General features: G+C 55.4%; 1 protein-coding gene across 1 annotated transcript in view; it reads right to left on the minus strand.

The window, feature by feature from the left end:
- NRG2 (neuregulin 2) overlaps positions 1-21,244 on the minus strand; it is a 135,257-nt gene extending 114,013 nt beyond the window's left edge. Inside the window, exon 1 of the mRNA XM_062002556.1 lies at positions 20,806-21,244. Within this exon, the coding sequence (XP_061858540.1) occupies positions 20,806-21,235 (430 nt within the window). The 5' untranslated portion in view covers positions 21,236-21,244. The remainder of the gene's footprint in view (positions 1-20,805) is intronic.
- Between the last annotated feature and the right edge of the window lie 624 nt (positions 21,245-21,868).

Consider the following 21,868-nt stretch of genomic DNA (forward strand, 5'->3'; position numbering starts at 1 on the left):
CTCAGCCCGTCCTGCCAGCTCTCCTCCCACACTTACTCGTCCTGGCCCTGGAGACCATGGCAAAGCTCTGCCACGGGAGGGACAGAGGAATTTACTCCAGGTACAGTTTGTTAATCACATCAATTACAGTCCTGCTGAGTCACTAGGTTTCCATCCTGCATGGGGTGAGCACAGAGAGACCCGGTCAGAGATCCACAGCTCCTGCCCATGAGCTGCAGTGTCCAGAAAGCATCAGAGCCACTCTCGTAAGAGGACGCTTCAGGAAAGCTCCGCAAAAGTATGACATCTTCTGAGGCACAGGCTGATGCCTGATGCATTTTTCACGTGCACAGCCACCTGCATATCATCCCTCATCTGTGCACATTAGCTCTGGCACACACAGACATGCATATATAAGAACGCATCGCAGACACATCAGGCAAAGAAAACACTGGCACAGCAACCAGCTTGTGTCACTGCACAAGTTTTATTTGATAGGCTTTCTCCCCCAAAACCAGACCAGAGGTTCTGGGAGATGGAAAGAGCAGATGAGGCCATAAAGGTGCAGTACAGAGCCTGTGAAAGTTTACACATGGGATGGCTAAAAACGAGTAACAAATGTGATGCAACATGGCAGGGTGTGAGCGGATTCGCAATCCTGGTGCTGGTGAATATAATCTCTCCTTCCAGGGGTGTGAGGGATTTGCGATCCTGGTGCTGGTGAATGCAATCTCTCCTTCCATCTCTCCACCCAGCAGGCGGCCCTCAATCTCTTAAGCCGTATCTCCACTCATCTACAGCTGTTTAATCACTTGGCATTTTCTCCCGTTCCATCTGCATCCTCAGTCTCTTCCTTCCTCACGAATCCTCAGCCTGAAAACAATCCCTAAGATATTAAAGAGAAAATGGTGACATCTTGGGGAACAGACAGAGCCTTCTCCAGATACAGGCACCCTCATGAACGGGCTGTGTCACCCAGCAGCTCTGCCCAGGGCAGGACAGCCTGCACAGTGAAAACACACCAAGGAAAACACTACCAGTCTCCAGCAGATGCCCCAGGTTCACCTACTGATCAAACATGGCCCCTCTTTGTTCAGAGGATCAGCTACTAGATTTTTGTTGGCCTTAATCATTATTAAGCTGAGTGTCTCTCCAGGGAATATTTTTCCAGGGAACTCAAATCCATGCAAAAATGAAATCAGCTGCAAGATGCTCTGTTATCCTCATGATCCACCCCGAAATCAAGGTAAAGGATGAGGATCCCAAACACTTCTGCCATGACACATGAGGCAATGGGGAGAGAAGAAACACACTCAGAAAGAGATGAGCACAGAGTCCAGTGCAACAGGAGCGAAGGGACTAATAAAAAGTCCTGTCACTAGAAGGCTGTCGGTAGAATTCAGGGCTTGCTAATGGGTTGGGCACATCTCTCCAAACGTGAACCCAGTACAAAGCCAAGATACCAGAGGAGAGGCCCAGGTATGTCCAGAAAGAGAAATTACATCCCCCCAAGGGCCCTGCGCCCCGGCTCCCTGGAACAGCCCCTTCTCACCCACAGCAAAAACCCTGCAGCATCCCCACCACACACCAGCTGGTTCCCAAGCACTTAAAGGAAAGCTGTCCTCTTCCCAGGAACTCACCTCCTCTGCTCTCACACGTCCCAGCTGCCAGCCTACTGCCTATTGTAAAACCAGCAGGATTTGGGATGGAAGCAGTGGAGTGAGCTGTGGTGGTCCCACAGGCTTCCTCAGGACCTGTGTCCTCCAAGGGCTGCCCTCTCCTCCCAGAGCAGCATGGTCTGAAAGAAAGGAAACAGATGGGGGCGAACATCAGTCTCAAAGCTGAACTCCTCCAGCTGCTTAGGACCAGATCATTATTTTAAGAGCACTTACATGAGAAAAAGAATAGCTTGGGAACTGCTAAGGAGAGACTTGGCTAGATCCCCTCCAGGTCACTGAGCACACGCAGGGCAGCAGAAGCAGCTCCAGGCTCTTGGCTCTGTTAAAATTTGGTGGCAAAACTGAAAAACGTGGTAGAAGACATTTTTGTTTTGTAAATTTTGCCAACCTGTCAGTCCCCAGCGGTGGTGATGAGCTCCAAGTTCAATTCCACCTCTAACCAGCATGCTGAGACATGGCTGACATCCCCCAAACCAGCGTGCTGCAAACTCCTCATGTCTCTGGGGCATCCCAGCAGACAACGTTTAATTTCTATCTTCTACCTAGTGGCCACCAACCAGAAAGGATAAACTCTGGCCTTCACACTAGCTCAATACCTCTGCTCCACAAATCAAGGAAGCACCGAAGTTTGCCTGTATGTCAGCATAAACATAGCACCTCAGAAAACTTGCAGTTGCCCATATTTTATTCTAGCCTGTTGAATACTGAGGACCTGCTACCAAGGTAGGCTCTCTGGGTAGGAAGGCAAAGAAACATGAAGAAAACTGCAGCTCAGCTTGACCTGTATTTTTTTCTGAGCATCAGTGATTCCCTATAATTAATTAGATCCCTAAAATTCACAAGAAACTAAGAAAAACAACAGCCACAAGCTAAGATGACTGTGCCCTGTCAAAGAAAGCTTTTATCTCTGTGCAATGAATAAATAACTCTGACGTAACTACACACAGCAATTTCTCATCAGATGTCTGAGTATCAAACAGCCTTTCCAGACCTACTCTGATACAGCTCTTGGCAAATGTGCTGATGGAAAACCACTGGCCACATTCACAAACATGCCTAAAATTTAGCACATACATCCAGGAGAAACTGTTCCAAGGACCTGCCCCACCAACTCTTCTACCAACAGCAATGCCAGCTTACAAGCCTCAGCACCTCTCTTGAGCACTCCGAGGGTATTTTAGGCCACAGCTTCACCATGGAAAGCACAAACGCTACTTTTTCAAGGACACACAAGAGGTCAAAAGCTGAGTGGATATTCCCAAAGTCCCTCAGACATCTCAAAGTTGAAAAAAAACCTTCATAGTGTTCCAATGCAGCTTCACTGTGTGTATGGACAACAGGCTCAGCCTGTACCCAAACCCGTGCCGGGAGCTGATGCACGCTATTCATCTCGATTCCTACCCAGCTGGAGTCAGAATCTGGTGGTTTTGTGTGCTGCCAGCCTCTGCAGGGCAATGCAAACAATTGAACAGGCTATTTCTGCACTAAGAGTGGGCCCTTTCCGGGGAAGGCTCTTTCATACCAGGCAGCCCATATTGGCACCGCTTAATCAGGCCGAGATTGGAGGGAGCCCGCTGTGCAGTGACACAGATCGCTCCTTCCCTCGGGAGCTGGCGAACACCACGGCCACTCAGAAAACAGCTGAATCCTCTTCCTCCTCAGCCATTGCCTGGCCTCCACAGGCCTGAACCAGGACCAAGGGGCTCAGCCATCCCACATGTTGATTTCTCTATTCCTCAGATGCCTTAACTGGCCACAGCACAGCAGCGGGAAAGCAGGCAATGGCAGAGGGACTGTGTAGCTGCACACACATCTCTTCTGCCTTCTCTGTCAGCCCCGTAGACAGAGTCTTATCTGGATGTGGACAAAACCATCTGCTTGGTGTCTGGAAACTGCAGGCAGGCAAAGAGCAGGGGAGGCTGTGGTGTCCAGCTGCCTGCCACAGGTAATGCCCAGCTGCTGCACTGCCAGAGTAGCCACCCAGGTAATGCCCAACTGCTGCACTGCCAGAACAGCCACCCAGGCAATGTCCAACTGCTGCACTGCCAGAGTAGCCACCCAGGCAATGTCCAGCTGCTGCACTGCCAGAACAGCCACCCAGGCAATGCTCAACTGCTGCACTGCCAGAACAGCCACCCAGGCAATGTCCAGCTGCTGCACTGCCAGAACAGCCACCCAGGCAATGTCCAGCTGCTGCACTTCCAGAGCTGGCACAGGCAATGTCCGACTGCTGCACTGCCTGAGTAAGGGAGCTCTGGCTGAGAGGGACTGCTAGCAGGGAGGGGAAAAGAGGAGGGAGACCATTCCCCAGCACAGATCTGGAATAAGGCACTAGGATCAGATCAAACAGTTCCACAGAGATGGGACCTTTTGATCCCTCTCCTTCAAGGGATCTGTGAAAGACTCAGCAAATACTGTACAAGAGGAACTGCTGAGAGACTGCACCTCCACAGTGTTCCTGTCTGCAGGGACCTTGAGTTTACCCTCCTGGCAGGATGCTGAAGCCAAGCAGTGTGCCTTCTCACATGGCCCTGGTAGCAGTTCCCAGACTTATTTTCCATTTGGTGTCAAAGCTGTTGTCGGGATGGGAAATGCTTTGGAATCACATAAGGAGCAGAAAAAGTCATTTTAGAAGGGGAAGTGGCAGCAGCTTTCCCTGAAGACATTGCTTATGATTATTAAATATATCTGTTTATGAGGTTCTACACAGGCAGCAGCACAAAGCCAACAGCTGTGTGCAGCCATTTCTGGTCAAGTGTGCTTCGTTTCCTTCTCCTGACTTCACCTCATCAGCTGCACCATTAGAAACAAGTGTGAGGGAACACATTGTTACTCTCAGGTACCATTTTAATCCAGAGTCCCTTTCAACACACAGTGGTAGTTTGATACAGCTGTGTATCTCATCTCAGGCAGATTTCTCTGTGGCAAGAACAAGCATCAGCCTAAGCAAGTTCGAGCTGCTATGCATCATTTCAGAAGACCATCCTGGCCCACCATCAGTAACAGGTGCTGCCTATTAACCTTAATTAAGATGCAGGTGACACTAATCACTTAATCGGTCCTTAATTATGATCTGAAAAAATTTTAGGCATAGGAAAAAATCCATGTGTCTCAGCTTGAGACAGCAGCCTTCATCCTCTCTGCCTTGGGTTCCCCTCCACGTTTTTGCAGGCCCATGGGGAAAAGCCACACCAGACTCAGGCCAGTAACTGCATGGGAGCTGGCAGACCTCGTAATTTCCTCCCCAGCCGAGCTGCTACTACGTCAGAGCTGTCACCAGGTCTCTCCTGTCCCACTTTCCTGCATCTGGATGTCACTACAGAGGAGTGAGAGCCTTGGAGACTCTGGGACTGACAGGCACAGTTTTCTAGGACAGTGTGTTCCAGCTGTGAGCTCCAAAGAGTGTGTTGGATGCAATGGAGAACCAGCTTCTGTTTGGAGGCAGCTCATAGCACCACCACACTCAGCTTTTGGCCACAGCAAACCACTCCTGCAGAGCCCTTTGGAAGAGTTTAGTCTCTCCCAAGGATGCTCTGCCTCCAGAAGGGAAGGACTCTCAAGACCCTCACCACAGGGAAGCCACCTCATGAAAACCCTTCCATGCACCTTGACCTGCCACAGGTTCCTGAGCTGCTGCAGCCCTATGCCATGAAAGGCAGAAAGCAGGTCTAGGCAGAGGCTTCCATGCCCCTCTCACACCTGCTGAGGCTCACCCTTCTGTTGAGTTAGGGGAAATCATTATCACAATCAAAATAACCAAAGGGTTCACATGTCTTTCACAGATCTCGTCTCCACCAGCTCTCCTACACCCTCTCTCTGCTGCTTCCTCACATCTGCTGCCTGTCCTCTTCCCTCTTGTCTTGCAGTCTCCTCCCAAAGATGTTGCCTGGAAAGCATCATGAAGAAGAACAGAAACACTCCCAGTGCTAAGAGCAGAGGACATGACCACCTCCAGGAAGAGGAGCTGCAGATTGCCCCGAGGTCTTCCCTTGATGGTAGCATTGCAGCCTTCCCCACTCTATCCTGTTTTGTGCATGAGGGAAATTAGGCCAGTGCAGCACTGCTCAGCAGCTGGGACATGGGACACCCAACCCACAGCTTCTGCCTCAGCATCATCACACAACTGGGGTGCGAGCCCCAAGTAGAGTCCAGTTGCATCTCAAACCCTTTCTTGCCAAGGCCAATGAGCCCTGTGCTACCTGAGCAGGCAAGTCCTGCCATATGCCACAAGGAGCTCAGAAACAGCTGGGGCAGGCCAGGAGCTGGTTCCCCTTGAAGGGGAAAGTGGGCCTCTGTGCAGCAGCCTGAGGCCAGCTGGAGGAGCTCTCAGCCTCCCACCTCTCTGCCTTGGTTCTTCTGGAGAAACCTGCCTGTGTTTTGCCAGACATTGCTGCGTCCTGGCATCCTTGGAGCTGTGAGGCAGAACTGCTACAAGGACTCAGCCCAGCAGCTGGTGCAGAGTCACAGCTGCTGACAACAGCCAACTCAGGCCAGCAGCACGTTTTCCACAACCATTAGCAACCAGAGCCATCAGGACAGGCCCCATCTCTGTTCATCAACCTTGGCCTCCTGTCCAGGCAAGTGGAGATGAGTAGCCAATGTCTCTGAGCCTCTGGAGGTTTCCAGCAGGGTGGGCTGCAGCCTGTTCCTTTCACATGCCAGCCAGCCATCCAGGGGATGCTGCACCACACAGCCTGGGGACAACAGACCCTGAGCTACCTGTGGTGCATGCTGACACCCAAAGCAACTGCACCATGGCCTAACACCTGGAAGCGAGCTTTAGCTGGGAGAAAACTTGGGTGAGACCCACAAACAGGGAGATGTTCTAAATTCTCCTTGTTGCTAACCCAAAATAGTGCAGAATCGGCAGCTGGACTGCTTCATGCTGGGAGGTGGATTTCAAGCACACAAAAAAAGATACTAAATAAATGCTGGAACATTTTCACCCATCTCCTGGTGGGATGAGCTTTTCTTACTCATATTCTCAGGCTTGTCTCAGCCACGATAAAACATCTACTAAGGAACCCAGATTCACAGGCAGTCCCACACCTCTGGGAAGAGGGCTTTAAGAGAAAGCCCTGTAAGCAGCCCCATTGCCCCTGTGGCACTGCTCAGGTGCCTGCCCGGGCAGCAAGACCCTCCACACAGCCCCTGACTGGGCCAGGCCAGCCACCCTTCCTGTGACTTCCTCCACCATCACAAATCCCTTCTAATTCCCTCTAAACCGTTCCCTGTCTCCATCGGGGCACAGCTGCCTCCCGGCTTTGCCCAGGGGATTAGCAGAGGCCTGAGGAGTGAAGGCAAAGCAGCAGCAGCCCTGCCCATGGGCAGGCCTCTCCCCACATCCCTGCCCAGCCTTCACCCCACATCCCTGCCCGGCCTTCACCCCACAGCTGATCTGAGCCCATTCCAAGTGGGAGTGGAGCCACCACCGAGGATGGCATGGCATCATCTGCCTTCTTTGCTCTTTTCCTATCCCCTTGCTTGTCTTCTGCTCCATTCCAGCCCCCATGCTCTCCTGCTCTCAGAGATAAAATAAATCCAGATCCATACACCAGCATCCACCTGCCCCTAGGACACAGGGAAATGGCCTCAAGTTGCCCCAGGGGAGGTTGAGATTGGAACTGAGGCAGAACTTTTTCCCTGAGAGGGGTGTCAGCCCCTGTGCCAGGCTGCCCAGGGAGCTGGGGGAGTCCCCAACCCTGGAGGGATCCCAAAGCCATGGAGCTGAGGTGCTGAGAGAATTCAATTATTGCAACCCTTGGCCACCCCCACTCTCTCAGTCCCCACAGCTGCGCCTCTCACATGGCTCTGCCTTCACCGGGCCCTGCAGTGAGGAGTGCTCACAAGAGGAATAGGAGTTGTTTTCTTGTAAGAAAATTATATAATGGCTCAAATGACCAAAAGGGAGAGCTTCTCTCCATGGATGGGATCTGCTTCAAGCTGTGGGGAGAAATCTATCCAGGTCTGATGCTGCAGAAAGGCAGCACCTGAAGGGACACGAGACTTACTCGCTGTACACACTCCTTATCCTGTCATTAAGCTGAGATTTTACAGAGACAGTTGTTGGGCTTTTCCTATTGAGAATTGACTCGCTCTCAGCTCAAGAGGACACACAGCTTCCCTGAGAGCATAAGCAGCACTCAAAACAGGGGCTTAAGGCACATGGGCCGAGTGGTCGCCAGCAACTGAAGTGTGAAGGGGCCAGGAGGCTGCTGTGGGGGCCACAGCCCAGGAGGGACTGAGCCGAGCCTGAGCAGCTCTGCCTCGGGCAGAAGAAGCAAAACGCTTCTTCCTGCCTCCTGCTCCGCTCTCCAGGCTTTGTCCGCTCTGACACAGCAGGAGCCCGAGCGCGAGTGGCAGCCAGGATGTCCCGGCCCCTGCCTGGACCGCTCCGTGCCCATTGGCCGTCCCCGTGCTTAGCAACGGCCAATCCCACGAGGCTATTCGCTGGCTACCGGGTAGGAAGATGTTGGGATTTCTTCCCCCCCGCCCAGCCTCGAGCACTGATCATTTCTGCCTCCAAAGGAAGCCTCTGGCACAGGCACGGGGACACGAGCACACTCGCTTCCCCGGCCAGAGCATCCCAGGGCCGCCTCTGCCGCATCTTACGCTGCAGCTCTCGCTGCGGCCTGCCGTGTCCCCAGGGCAGGCCCCAGGTGAGAACACACATGTGGGGGATCAGAGAGAAGAGGAACAGCTGCATCCACCCACGGCTCCCGCACAAAGCCCGGGGCTGTCACATCGTGCCCACGGGCTGAGGCGGGGCCGTTGCCCCCACGCTGGCAATGCAGGATGCCCACAGGTAACACTACCCAGGGCTTTCCCAGTGGGCTCCAGCACCAACCCCCCCTCCCCTGCACCAAGAACGTGGGAAAACAATGTGACTACAGAGCACTGCCCACAAAACAAAACAAAACAAAAAAACAGCCTCTCCTTGTCACTTTTTCATAATGAATCTGCAGAGGAAAGAAGCAGGAGAGACAGGATGAACTGGTGCTCAGGACAGGAGTGGACTGGCATTCTAAACCCAGCTAGCCTGAGTTGGGTTCACCTCCAATCTCTTTCCAGCTCTGCAAAGAGCTGAAATTGATGCAAACACGATAAGGACCCTCTCAGGAGGTGGCAAGTGGGGCTTGAGCAATCCCTCAGCCACAGAGTTTGTAGCCCAGGCGCTAGGATACTTTCCCTTTTCAGTGGCATGCACCCTGCACCCCCAGCCGCAGGAGCAGGGACAGGGCAGGGAAGGACAGGAGTGGTACATGCTGGCAGACTATCAGTGGCTTTCATTCCCAGCTCAGCACCCCTCCAGAAAGGCCCCTAGAAAGCTGCTTCTTCACAAGCAAAGGGCATTTCTCAAAAAGCATTGAAAAGATTTAATCTCACAGACCGGATAGAAAGGGGAAGGAGCTCAGAAAGCAGTTGGACGTGGGAGCAAGTACACCCCTCCTGGCCTGTCAGTCTGGCACATAGGCACAAAATGGCCCCAGCACAGTCACATGAAGGACATGCATCAAGATTTGTCCCACTGCCAGGCTCCAGGCAGACGCCTCTGTGTGTGTGTGTGGTGGGCAGCACCAGGATGGAGAAGCCACCAGGTAATGGTGCTGCTGCCCAACAGCCTGCCTGCCAGGCATGGAAATGGTCAGCTCCAGCCTTGACCCTCAAAGCCATCACGTGCATGGTGAGCTCAGGCTCAGCACCTTCTATCCTGCCACGTTCACAGACATGGGGAGGATGCTGCCATTAAACCCTCTGACAAGGATGCTGGGATCTGCTCTCCACACCCTCTTTGGGTGACAGCACCAATCCACAGAGCACAGTCTGAGGTCAGAGCTCCAAGGTCTCACACTCTCCATGGCCTGGCCACCATGGGTTTCCCCAGCCAGGCTCTCACAGGCACAGATGCACACAGCCACTTGGATGCAGCCCTCAACACCTCCAAACGTGGGGTAGAGGTTCCCTGGGATAGCCAGGATGTGTGGAAGCATCCTGGGATGGCTGGCAGTGGGCCAGCAAGAAAGCAGCAGAATAGAGGACCTCTCTTCCAGCAGACTGTCAGAACAGAGGGTTCTGCAGTGGTCAGACCTAAACTGCTGCCTCGACTCCCTTTTCTCACCATGTCAGCATGGGACCAGGGATCTCACAGGGGCACCTGCTGTGATGAGTTCAGCTCCAGCAGTTAAAGTTAGAGCTCACCTCGGCCATCTGTCTAACACTCCTGTAATTTAGCCAGACAACTGGTGGTAAGTTTTAAGGACGTTAGTGCCTGTGCATGTTGCTGCTCTCAGATCTCAGCAGCCACGACCACTGTGCTGACAGGCGTCCCCGGCTCCCCGAAGCGTCTGTCATCTTATTAGCAGAGCCTCCACTTGGGATTTATTTTCCATCCCGATTTTAAGCTGAATTTATGTATTAACTAAAGACTATTAGTGCCAAAAATAAGTGGAATGCCACTTGCTCAGCAACACAGGCCTTACGAGGGACCACGTGTCACAGCCAACCCACCCAATAGCAACCCCAGAGAGGCTTTTTATAGACACCCACGTCTGGTGGAGTGCAAGTGATGCTTGGCTTGCTGCAAGCTTTGCTCTGCAAGCATCTGATTGCAGGGGGAGGGGAGGGAAATATCCCTGCACCCATGGGCAGGAGGCACGGTTCTCTCCTCTCTGCCAGCAGGTTAAGCACCCAGGGGGAACTAGAAACAGTTTAGGAATGGGTGGTGGCTAAGCTGCCTCACTGCCCTGCCATAAACACCTGAGCAAGCAGCGTGAAACTTCTGACACACAGCACACATCAGGCCGAGGGTCCCAGTGCAGCATCCCAACACCAAGAGTCCTCCATTGCCCTCTGAGCAAGACTTCTTGAGGGAGAGAAAGGCCACCCAACACTGTCCAGCTCCAGCTGATGGTGGTTTCTCCCTTTCCCAGGTTGTCCACAGGGTATTTTTCCCTTTGTGTACACCTTCCCCGGCACCAAGCTGGCTCAGCTACAGCTACAGCACAGTGACACTGATGTGACTCTGAAGACACCTCCAAGGACTCTAACCGATCTCTGTTGCAAGGGACATGAAGGCACAGCAGCAGCAGCAGCAGCAGTAGCAGCAGCAGTAGCCATGGTGGCACCACTGCAGAACCCCCAAAGACCACACTGCATGAGCCAAGGCACCAGCAGGTCAGTTCCAGGTGGAAACAACCATAAACCACAGTCCCAGACAACCACAACTCCCTCCATGACATGGCCTCTCCTCTCCACTGCTGCCCATCCTCCTCCCTTCCAAACTAGCCATCTGCATCCTGAGCCTGGGACGAGCAGTGGCCAGCACGGGTCTGCTGGCCCAGCAGCTCTCTGGAGCACACCAGCACACTGGGCTGCAGAGAGGCTGCGTTGGCCATGATGGCAGCACACAGACAAGCCATGGCCCACGGCTGGGGCTAAAGCAGCATCTGGAAAAGCAGGTGACAGGCTCGTAGCGGAGGTCAGCAGGGCTGGGGCAGGCACAGCTTGCCTGCACAAACCTCTGCAGCCCAGCAGCTGCTTGCAGAGTTCTGCAAGCCACAGGCCATTGGCTGGACCAGAAGCCCCAGGCAGGCTCCTGGTCTCCAGTCTCCCGCTTGCCCCAGGACATGGTGCTCTGTCAGAAGCATCCCTGTGCTCACAGTCCCACTGCCAGTAGGATGTTTGCTCCCAAAGCTGCGAGGCAGAAAGGCAAAGCATCGCCCCAGCCGCCTCCCTGCAGCCATGCTCTGCCGCTGCGTCCTGTCGCTTCTGCGTCACTGCTCTGCGTGGGAAGGCAGAGCAGGCAACGGGCAGGGCTGCAAACAACAACAAGCCCAGCTCCAGCCCTCGCTTTGCAAACAGTTTGTGAGACACAATCCAGTCTGGCAAAAGTGGCAAAAGGCTGCTCCTCGTGTTATCCTGGCTCCCACCTTGCCCAGGAGAGTCTGGGCAAAGCTCAGCTCCCCATGGCCCCAGCCTGCCCAGACCCAGTGCCCCCCACCCCACTGCTCCCGTGGGACTATCATCTCCAGCCCTGCTCCTCACAGCTCCCCTATGGGGAGCACAGAGACAGCATCCAAGGCCAGAGGAACATGGTGAGTACACAAAGGCAGCTCTGGACCCACACTCACACAGACATGAGGCTGCCCAACTGCATTGTTCCTCTTATGGGGAAAACTCCATCAAGTTTACCAGGAACTGGGAAACACCCGGTCACAGCACTGGCCCCATCTGCCTCCTTGGCCAAAGGCTCTATGGTACCTTGTTACACAGACACCAACTCACAGCCCAGTTTCCCTGGACAAACCCAGAGACACACAAAGTCTCCAGCTATCTGCAGGTCTTTGGTTACAAGCAAGTGAGAACCACACAGGAGAGGCCTTCCACACACAGTCACAGAGTGGTTGAGGGTGGAGGCATCTGTGGGGGTCATTTTGTCCAACCCCTCTCCAGGAATGACCAGGACCACCCTGTCAGCTTTCTAATATCTCCACTAACTTCCCTGGGCAACCGGTGCCAGTTGTCAGTCATCCTCTCAGTAAAACAGTGTTATGTGCTGCTCAGAGGGACCTTCCTATGTTTCAGTTTGTGCTCTTTGCCTCTGGTCCTGTCTTTCCCCAACCTGCATGTCTCACATATTTAGTGTCTCCAGACAACTCCATACTCCGACTTCTCATCCAAAAGTACATTCCCAGTAAATTTCACCCCAAAATTGGTCTAAATTTAAAAATTCCACCAAAAAAGGTCATTGAAACAGTTTCAAGTTTTCAAACAGGGTGCAGACTCAGAGAACACTGCAGCAAAAGGAACCAAAGCCATCGCCAGAAACATGCTGGGGGCTTCTTAGCTCAACTGCAATTATCGCTCTGAAAGCTGAGGATGTGCGACGAAGAGTGTGTGTGGGAGGGAGGAGAGGAGAAGGGGGAAAGGAGAAAGACAACAGCAGCATGGAAGGAAATTCAACACTGCCAAGTGAAAGCCACTGTGACAGGCAGAATTTGTCTCCCTGCAGAAGGGTTTCCCATGTCATCCATTACACAGAGAAGGAGGAAAAACCCACTGGTTTGGAGAACATTTGCCATGAAAGCAAGACTTCAAGGAGAGGGGTTTCCCTCAGATGCTGCAGCCAGAGCTCCCCTGTATATGCTGTTCCCCTCCATGAGTTTAGCCCAGTACAAAGCTGCTGCGATGGCATCCTGTCAGCAGCCTGGCTCGCTGGAAGGTGTGTGCCTGTCCCAGCACAGACCTCCCCACCCCACTGCTGGGACACTGACATGCCCTCCACAGCCTCACACTCACCCCCTTCCCACCAACCCTGTAACTCTCCTGGGAACATCCTTTGCCTGGCAGCTTGATCACCTTAGTTTTTAGCAGGAGGAGCTTGGCACGTGGCCTTCCCACGCAGGCCCCACTGTCCCCACGGCCACTCCTGCCCCCTCAAAGCCAGCTGCTGGATCTGGGAGTCACCAGCTTCTCCCTCTGTGCTTTAACACCTAAATATGAGATGTGCTGATCTCCTCAGCCATCAGCCAGTCCCAAAGTTCACCACAGAAAGGTATTCTCTTCCCTTGCTCAAAGACCCATCTGGAGCCTCCTTCCCGCATTGTCCCTTGCTTTACCCATGGTCACCAATCTTATTACAGTCATGGCACGTGCTTTCTTGGCAAATTTGGCTATTTCTTCTACAAGTGTATCGACACCCATAGGCAGGATTTCCTCTGTGTCCCTGCACCTGCACTCTCCCAGCGTGACGGCCCTGGTCTGTGCCTTTGCTGTGATGACAGGAGCAGAAGGTGAATCAACCCGCAGTGCCTGGGACAGAGGGAGAGGCCTGGAACTGTCTGCAACCTGAGGCAGGAGGGTTCCCAGATTAACTGTCTCAGCACAAGCAGAGAGTGCACTTGTCTTTCCTCTCAACAGGAAAAGTCTGCAGAAGTAAACATGCACACAGAACCCTGCCTGTTCAGGTCTGCATCACTCCCAGCAACATTTACTGACACGTAGCAGCCCAGCGAGCTGGGGAATGAGCCCTGATGGCAACTCTCAGAGTCACTTGGAGTCACAAAACACAACTCTAATCTCTCAGCTCCGTGCAGCAAGCTACAGATTTGCAGAAGTTTGCAAGCATCAACAGAGCAGCCACTCGGCATCACCCGAGCATCCCTCCATCACAGTGTGCACCACAAAGCTGCTCAGATCTCTAACAGCTTGGGAAATCCTCTCTCCACACCATCATGCAGCATCAAATGCCCTCGGGGATCCGTGCTCACCACCAGCACTTCCAGCTAGTTCTGAGCACCAGAAGAACAGCCTGGATGCCAGAAGCCTGCATGTCACCTTGCGATGGACTGACAGATACTGTCTCTTCACGCGTGGCCGATCCCCCTTGCAGCTGGAGTGTGCTGCTGCAGATCACAGGCAGCTATAGGGACTCTGGCTTTGTGGATCCAACATCTTTGCTGTTTGCTGAGCTTGGCTGGGAAGTATTCAGAGCTAGATGGCCACTCAAGGAGAGTCCACACACTGTCACTACCACGCAGCAGACCCACAGGGAAGATCCAAGCCCCATGCAAGGCATCCTAACACCCCACTCATACCCCCTGTCACATTTGCAGGGCTAATGAATGTGTTGCTAATTGTCCAGACCTCCATATGCTGGGAAAGGCCACATCACAGAGGTAGAGGCTGGTAGCAGAGGTCCTGAGCTGAGCTTGGCTTGGCCCAAACAGCCCCCTGGGAGCAGCAAAAGCTGCTGGCACCCCGCAGCCAGGCCTAGTGCATTGCTGCCAACTCCAAGACAGCCCAGAAAGCAGAGCTAATTCCAGTCCCCACCTTCCTGCCAAGCCATCTGCCTGCCCTGAGACCACCGAGAGCATCCTGAACAGCGTCTCACTATTACCAAGCCATTAGGAGAAGTGGATGAGCAGTGATTGATTATGATGAATGCAAATACCTGCCTTCCGACCCCAAATTGGCAGGGCCCATCTAACTCTCTCGCTAAGTAGTACAGCATGTCCTTCCACAGGCTCTGCAAAGCCTACTCATCCTCCTCAGTGTTTCCACAAGCCATCAGGCACAGCACTGCCCATCCAGACCTGCCCTAGAAAACCATCATGTCCAAGATTCATCAGCCCTGGGGCCCTGCTCCCATCCACAGATCCAACTCCAGCTCATTTCAACTTAACCTATTGTTAAGTCTTTCCCAGAGTTCTCACCTTCATCAAGAAGGCAAAGGACAGTTCCCTCACACAAGGACAGGGTGAGAGTAGGGGTCAGGAAGATGGGAGGTGGGTGCTCTATTGTGAGCATGACACATCCCCACTCATTGAGTGCATGTGTCCCATCCCAGAGATGCTGTGCCCAGAGACATCGCAGACAGCTCATTCTGGGGAACCTGATGCTTTCCTGCTCCAGGCCAGACACCCCTTTCCCCAGGATGGAGCAGGGCAGTGGGGATAAAAGGGGAGCATCGGTCAGTGCACCCCTGGCCAAGCTTTGCAGCATGTAACCCAGCCCTGAGCAGCAGCAGCCAGGCACAGGGAGCACGGTCCCTCAGCAGAGGAAGAGCAGCACAGTGATTCATCTTCCTTTTGATCTTTAGCCTCCCCTTGCAGACTCAGAACTCTGACCCCAATGTTTCTGGCCATTGGCAGACCTTCCCACCTCCCCCTAGACCTGAGGAGACAAGTGCTGAGAGGTGCCGGCACCCTTTAGGGGTTTGACAGCTGTACACCCAATTCAGTAGGCGAGCAGAAGCCTGGCTGCCAAAGTTGCCAGGGAGATGCGCTTCCTCCAGAGCCTCCTCTCCGCGCGTCTGCCCGAGCTCCTGCTGAGGACAGGCATCCTCAACCATCTGCCCCGGCCAGCATGCCATGGGCACAGCTCAGGGTGGCGGGCACAGCTCAGGGCAGTTGGCACAGCTCAAGACAGCAGGCATGGCCCAGAAGCGGCCCAGCAGTGTGGGAGGGTGTGCAGTGGCACCTCTGCAGCCACCTCTGGGCAGTAGGGAGAGCAGCGAGAGCAGCAGCATTTACCAACACCTCTGCTACATCTGGCCCAGCTCCCTGCCGTAGCCCAGCAGCAGCCGCTCCTTGCAGGAGCCATACCCTCTGATCCTGCTGCACAGCTCACCTCACTCACCTGTACAGCACCAAATCTGACACCTTGTGAGACTCTGCACTAGATTTTTGGGGTGTGCCAAATGCTTTAAGGCTCAAGGCCCTGGTGACCACAGTGCATTTTGCCTCACACAGCCCAAATCAAGCAGGGAGCCCAGCTGTGGCAGAACATGGCTCCCTTTTTGCCTGATGAGGGAGTTTATTGCCTCTGTGCTCCCAAGCATGCACCAGTTTCTGATCCAAATCCAAAGCCAAGTCAAGGTGTTGCCTGTGATTTAGAAAGGGCGTTATGCTTCAGGGCCCATTCCTAAGGGCTATTAGCTAGCAGAGCACAAAGCCAGCCAAAAAGCAGCAGCCGGTGCCCAGGGGCTGTGCATGGAGAGGCCCTGGACACAGAAACCAGCACTGCTGAGATCATGCAAGAGCCTGTTTAGTCTGCTCTTACTCATAGAGATCCTTGGGGTGATGCTTTATTTAGTCAAATGTTTCTGAAAGCGGGGCTGAGAAATTAGCCAGGCTTTGCTCCACATACGGCACGTGCCTGGGAGCAGACACCCTCCATTCCAGCACAGCCAGAGGCGCTTGGACCTACAGCGCCGGCTGAGCAAAGTTTCGGTTGCCAGTTCCCCATCACAGCTGGCTCAGCTGAGAGACAAGGAGCTGAACCGGCCACGGGGACCCAGCCGCCTCAGGCCAGCTCCCAGGCCAAACCCTGTGTGCCAGCTAGCCAGGAGTAGAGAGCAGCCAGCAGCGTGCCATCCCTGTGAGGGGTAAAAAGCCCTCTGCAGCACAGTGACCATTCCCCATCTGCAGAAACCCAAGGCAAGAAGGAAACAAGTTTTCACTCTTCTGCGAACCCAAGGAAGTGTGATTTTCTGAAGGTGGTGAGAAATAGTTTCAGACAGCTCTAATTAGCAGAGTGGTGCGTGAGAAAATCCAGCTTTGCTGCTCCCTGCTCCACAGCTGCCCAGGGACAGAGGGAGAGCAGCAACGTGGGGGGCTGGAGCCCAGCTGCACCCTTCCCTCCGCCCGCCCAGCTTGGAGCACGCTTGGCGATGTGCAGGATGGCAAAGAGGGATATTTTTGCATGAGCTGCTGGTCCAAAGTTGCTAGTGCTATTTCAGGCAGCAACACCTACACTGAAATCCAGAGGGATGTATTTTCCCGCGGGCACTTCAAAACCAGGCCTCCCTCCTCTCCTCTCCTCGCAGCCCAGCTGTAACCAGCCTGGCTCTCAGCATCAACAGATCCACAGTCCCCAGCACCACGGGGCCGCCATGCCCAACGTCACAGCCCAGCACCTTCCCCATTCCCATCCAGACCGAGGCACCTGCCGACTGGGGAAAAAAGGAGACCTCATCTCATAAGAAGTACCTTCTGCAACAACAGGTTCCCTGCCTGCAAATCCCCCTGGGGATCTGCCACCATCAGCTTACTTGCCCAGACTAAGCCAGCTAATCCTACAGGCAAGCAGCGTACTTGGGCCTGGAACTCCGCAGCGCTGTCCGTGAGGTGCTCCAGGAGATGCACAAGCTCTAATTAAAGCTACTTTGCAACTTCCTGCATATGGAGGCAGGAAGACATTTGTTCCTCTGTCAAAGCAGAAAGATGAGTGCAGGCAGGTTAAATCCCCACCAGTGAGAGCCCCTCTTGTGTACAAAACAGCCACAAATATATCTTTGGTGCAGGCAGCATGTGCTCATCTAGGAAAGTAGATGGTGACACGAGCAACTCTTGAAGACCAGAAAGGTCAGGACCACAGCCCCCTCTCTTGACTCAATCAGGAGTGGTCCCAGCAGGGATTCCACACCACACAGCCTCCCCACCAGTGACAGTCAGTCATGTCTTGCACCAATTTTTTCCTCCTTGATCTGTGCATGTAGACACAAAGGATGTAAGAGACCATCCAAAATTAAAGGAGCTAAAAGACGTAAAGAAGAGAGACAGGAGGAGAAGCAGTAACAGGAGTCATTACATAACAGTATGAAAAAACAGCAATATTTCCAGTGCTGAAGAGGTTTTCAGAGGGGCAAGTGTGTGGTGAGCCCCACTGGATCCCAGGCCAAGGACTGGCTGCTCTCCACATGCCAAGGGCACAAACCCACAGCCTGGCAGAGGTGCAGAGGCTGCACACCTCTGGGGTTTGCAGCTGGGAAAGCTCCAGCCTCCAGAGCCTGCAGCGGGATGGCCGAAGTGAGAATTCCCCATCCTGGGTCTTGGCACAGAGAGCAGATACAAAGTAAGTCCAGACAAGACCCCACACACATGGCAGTGGCACAGCCCAGCCCCCTGGTTCTGCCTCCTGCACTCCACATTGCTGTCCCCGCTCCTCCAGCCCTGCTGGCTCTGCCCAACAAGGGTCTAGCTCCTGTGCAGAGCCTCACCACCCACTTCCTCTCCACCAAGAGAGCTGTGCAAACAGCAGACTGTTCTTTGGAGAGAGACACACAGATGCTCCAACCACAGGCCTCACCCTGCAACACATACTGGACCTCAGCAAGCAGAGAGAGTAGAGGGCACACAGCTTCTTAGCCTGTGAGAAGGGAATGAATCACTAGAAACCAGATCCAGGCATGGAGCCAGAGCAGGGAGAAGATGGTCCTGTGAGGCCTCCATCTTTGGGAGTGGGAGATAAAGTGACCACAAGGTTCCCCTCCACACCCCCGGGAGTCACCCCAGCGTCTGTTCCCTGACTCCATGAGACCCCTCCCCAGGCTGCAGCCAGGTTTTCCCCCAGAGCACACGCTGTGCCTGGACACCTCAGCCCCAGCCAGCTCCAGAGTTGCCCACAGCTCCCCATCTGCCACGAGAGCAGGACGTAGCCCTGCACCCCTCCAAATTTCCCCTTCCAGCAGAAACCAAGGAGCAAATAGGCTGTTCAGGGCCTGGATTCCCAGTCCACACACCTTTCCAGCAGCTTGGGTGCTACCAGTCAGAAGATCCTGACAGGAATGTCACCTTCAAGAGTAACCTCCCTGCCAAACCAAGAGCATGAAGTGCTTGGGGAACGACAAGTTCAGCAGGCTGAGGCTCCCGCTTCATCTCCATCACTGAACCAAACCACAGTTATGACAGTTCCCAACCACCAGCATTTATTTCTCTTTTGCAATCTGCCATAGAGCTCTGCTGAGGCAACGCTCCCGACAACCTGCAGAGTCCCTTAGCCAGGGAGCCTGTTCAGACCACCAAAAATACAGAAACAAAAGCATCAGCTCCAAGAAGGTGTCACGGGCGGAATGACATCCCTTAACTTGTTACATCAGCCTACACGTTAACACTTTGGGCCTGATCCAGGAAGCAACGGAGCAGCCTCCATTCCTCTTAAAGCCATATCCTACTGCTCAGCGATGCGCAAGTTTGGAACCCTCCTGGCTCCGAAAAACAAAGAGAAAAGCCAGCGTGCCTTTTGCTGTGCTTTCACTTGACGATGAGAGCACAGTCCCGAGAAATTACCCTATTTACTTCCCTTTTCACTCTGCGACAGCTGTTTCGCCAAACCCTCTGTGTCCACGGTGGCCCACATACAAACGCACATGAAATTACTGCCTCCCAAATTAGTGTTCTCACATGCAGCACTAGCCCATTTTCCTCAACAACAGATTCAGATGGGCAAGGATACGCCTTTCTCTCAGGAAACACAATCTTCTAAATTTATCTTTTGGATAACTAAAAAAACAGAGACAGGTCTGGCTTTCAAAATGTAGGGTCAGCAGTACTGAATGGTAAAGAATCTGCTCCAGAAATCCCCAGTTAATAACACAAAGACAACAGCAGCAGCAAAGCAGCACAGATCTGTTCCTTACTGTGCTAAGCACAACTTGACAAGGCATCTCGCTTTTAATAAGGCAAAAGGCCAATTAACCTGACGAGGAAGAGCCACTCGCTGTCACTGAGAGGGGAACCCGGATTCCCTGGAGATGTGCCCTGAGCATCCTCATAACCCACCGAACACGAGAGACTCAAACCCATCTCAGATGGCACAGCTCGGTGCTCGGGGCACTCCGGGTTAACAGCAGCCTTCTCCGGATTTTGTGACACAGGATCTGAGCATTGGGGCTGGACGAAGGGCCAACCCGGCATTTCTGTGAATTCACATCCCAGCCCCGGGAAAATGCCGTCATTGTCCTCTCCCGGTCCCTCTCACCGCCCATCCCATCGCAGGTATTCGCGCTGCCGGAGCACGGCAAGGGAAAGCCAGGCGCAAAAGCGGCCAGGCTCCGGCGGGCGCTTCCCCAATGAAGTCATTTCGTAACCCGCGTAGCGGGGCGGCGGGGACGGCACCGGGCGCGCACGGGAGCGGCGCGAGCGCGCTGACGGGAGACACCGAAACGCGCTGAACGAACAAAAGAAAACCAACTTCACGACGCGAGGCCGTTCTTTTGAAGGAGGCAAAACTTCCCGGCACTCAGGGCCCACCTGGGGAGCCAGCAGCCGCCCCAGGCCCCGCCGCTCCCCGGCCGATGCCCCGCCGCGGCAGCTCGGCTCCATCGGCGCGAGCACCGTGCGCGCACAGCCCGCGGAGCCGCCGGCGCGGGGCTTGCCCTCGGGGCTGCAGGACGGCACCGGGCGGGCCGGGGGAAGCGGCACCCGAGGCGGGGGACACCGAGGAAGCGCCGAGACGCAGGGCTCCGGCGCTGCCGCCGGGAAGCCGGCGGCGCCGGGCGCAGCGGCAGCCGGGCTGCGGGCCCGTCCCCGCCCGCCCGCCCGCCCACACCGGGGCTCGGGGCTGCGCCGCTGGCGCGGCGCCGGACAGGACCTTGAGCCGGGCGAGCGGGGACCCCAGGCCCCGGAGGCGGGGGCAGCGCGGCTGCGGCGGCCGGGCCCGGCGGAACGCATCGCCCCCCGTGCAGGTGCGGCTCCCGGTGCCGGTCGGGGTCGGGAGGCCGTCGCCGCGCCTCACCCCCAGGCCCGGAGGTAGCGACCTGTGGCCCCGCGGCTCGCCCGGGCCCCGGGCCAGCGCTCCCCGCCGCCGCTCCCCCACCGCCCCCCCCCCCGGCCGCCGCCCCCCGCCTCCGCGGCGCGGCCCGTACCGCAGTCGGCGCAGAGGATCCGCGCCACGTCCCGCTTGAGGTTCTTGCCGCTGGTGTCGAGCGGCGCGAAGGCGGTGCGGAAGACGAGCGGCTCCTCGGTGGGCTCCAGGAAGAAGATGTAGCGGTGGTTGCGCTTCACTTTGAAGCAGGGCGCCTTGGAGCCCACGCTGATGAGCTGCTCCCGCTGCAGCCCGCCGCTGTTGAGGGGCCACAGGTCGAGCACCTTGACCAGGACCCCCCCCGCGGGCCCGGCGGCTCCGCGGCTGTCATTGCCGCCGCCGGCGGGGGGGCCCACGGACTGCACCTTGCCCTCCAGCACCACTGCCGCCGTGTACGCCTGGTCCTGCACCGACTTGAGGCTGGGCGAGTAGCAGGCGAGGGAGACGCCGAAGAGCAGCATGGAGAAGCCGGGCGCCGGGTCGCGCCTCATGCCGCCGGCTGCCGCTCGCTGCCCGCCGGCCCTGCGGCGGCCGCGGCTGCGGGGCTGCGGCGCGGCGGGCGCGGCGGGGCGGAGCGGAGCGGCGCGGCGCGACGCGACGCGGAGCCGCGTGGATCCTCCTCCTCGCACCCCTTCCTCCGGGATGCCGACCCCTGCCCGGGGACTCCCCCCGCCCCTTCCCGCGGGGGATGCCCGGGGTCCCCTGCGATGGAGGCAGATGGCGTTGCCTCCGGCTCAGCCATGGAGCCGGCCCCTCGCCGAGCCCACAGGCGCCCGCAAACGGCCCCCCCCCGCCCCGCCCCAAGAGGCCGCCGAAGATGGGCTCGTTTCGGGGGCGGCTGCAGGTGACACGGGGCTTCCGTGATGCGCAGGGCCCGGGAGTCAGGGGGTTCCTCTTTATGGAGCTGGGAGATTTGTGCCCGAGATTCCCTGCGCACCTGAAGAAAAGGCATTAACGTAGAGACAAATGGAGTAAGGTAGTAGCCGAGGAGACAAAGCCTCCTTTCATGCCCTAGTCCCTGCTGTCTCCTTTTAATAAACAAGTGCTCTTCCCCTGCAGTGGCTTCCAGGAGGAGTCAGTTTAATCTCCAAAAAGTGGCTTATTTGGGTTTATTTTCAAAGCTG

The sequence above is a fragment of the Colius striatus genome, chromosome 9, assembly GCF_028858725.1.
Source record: "Colius striatus isolate bColStr4 chromosome 9, bColStr4.1.hap1, whole genome shotgun sequence".
Lineage (NCBI taxonomy): Eukaryota > Metazoa > Chordata > Aves > Coliiformes > Coliidae > Colius > Colius striatus.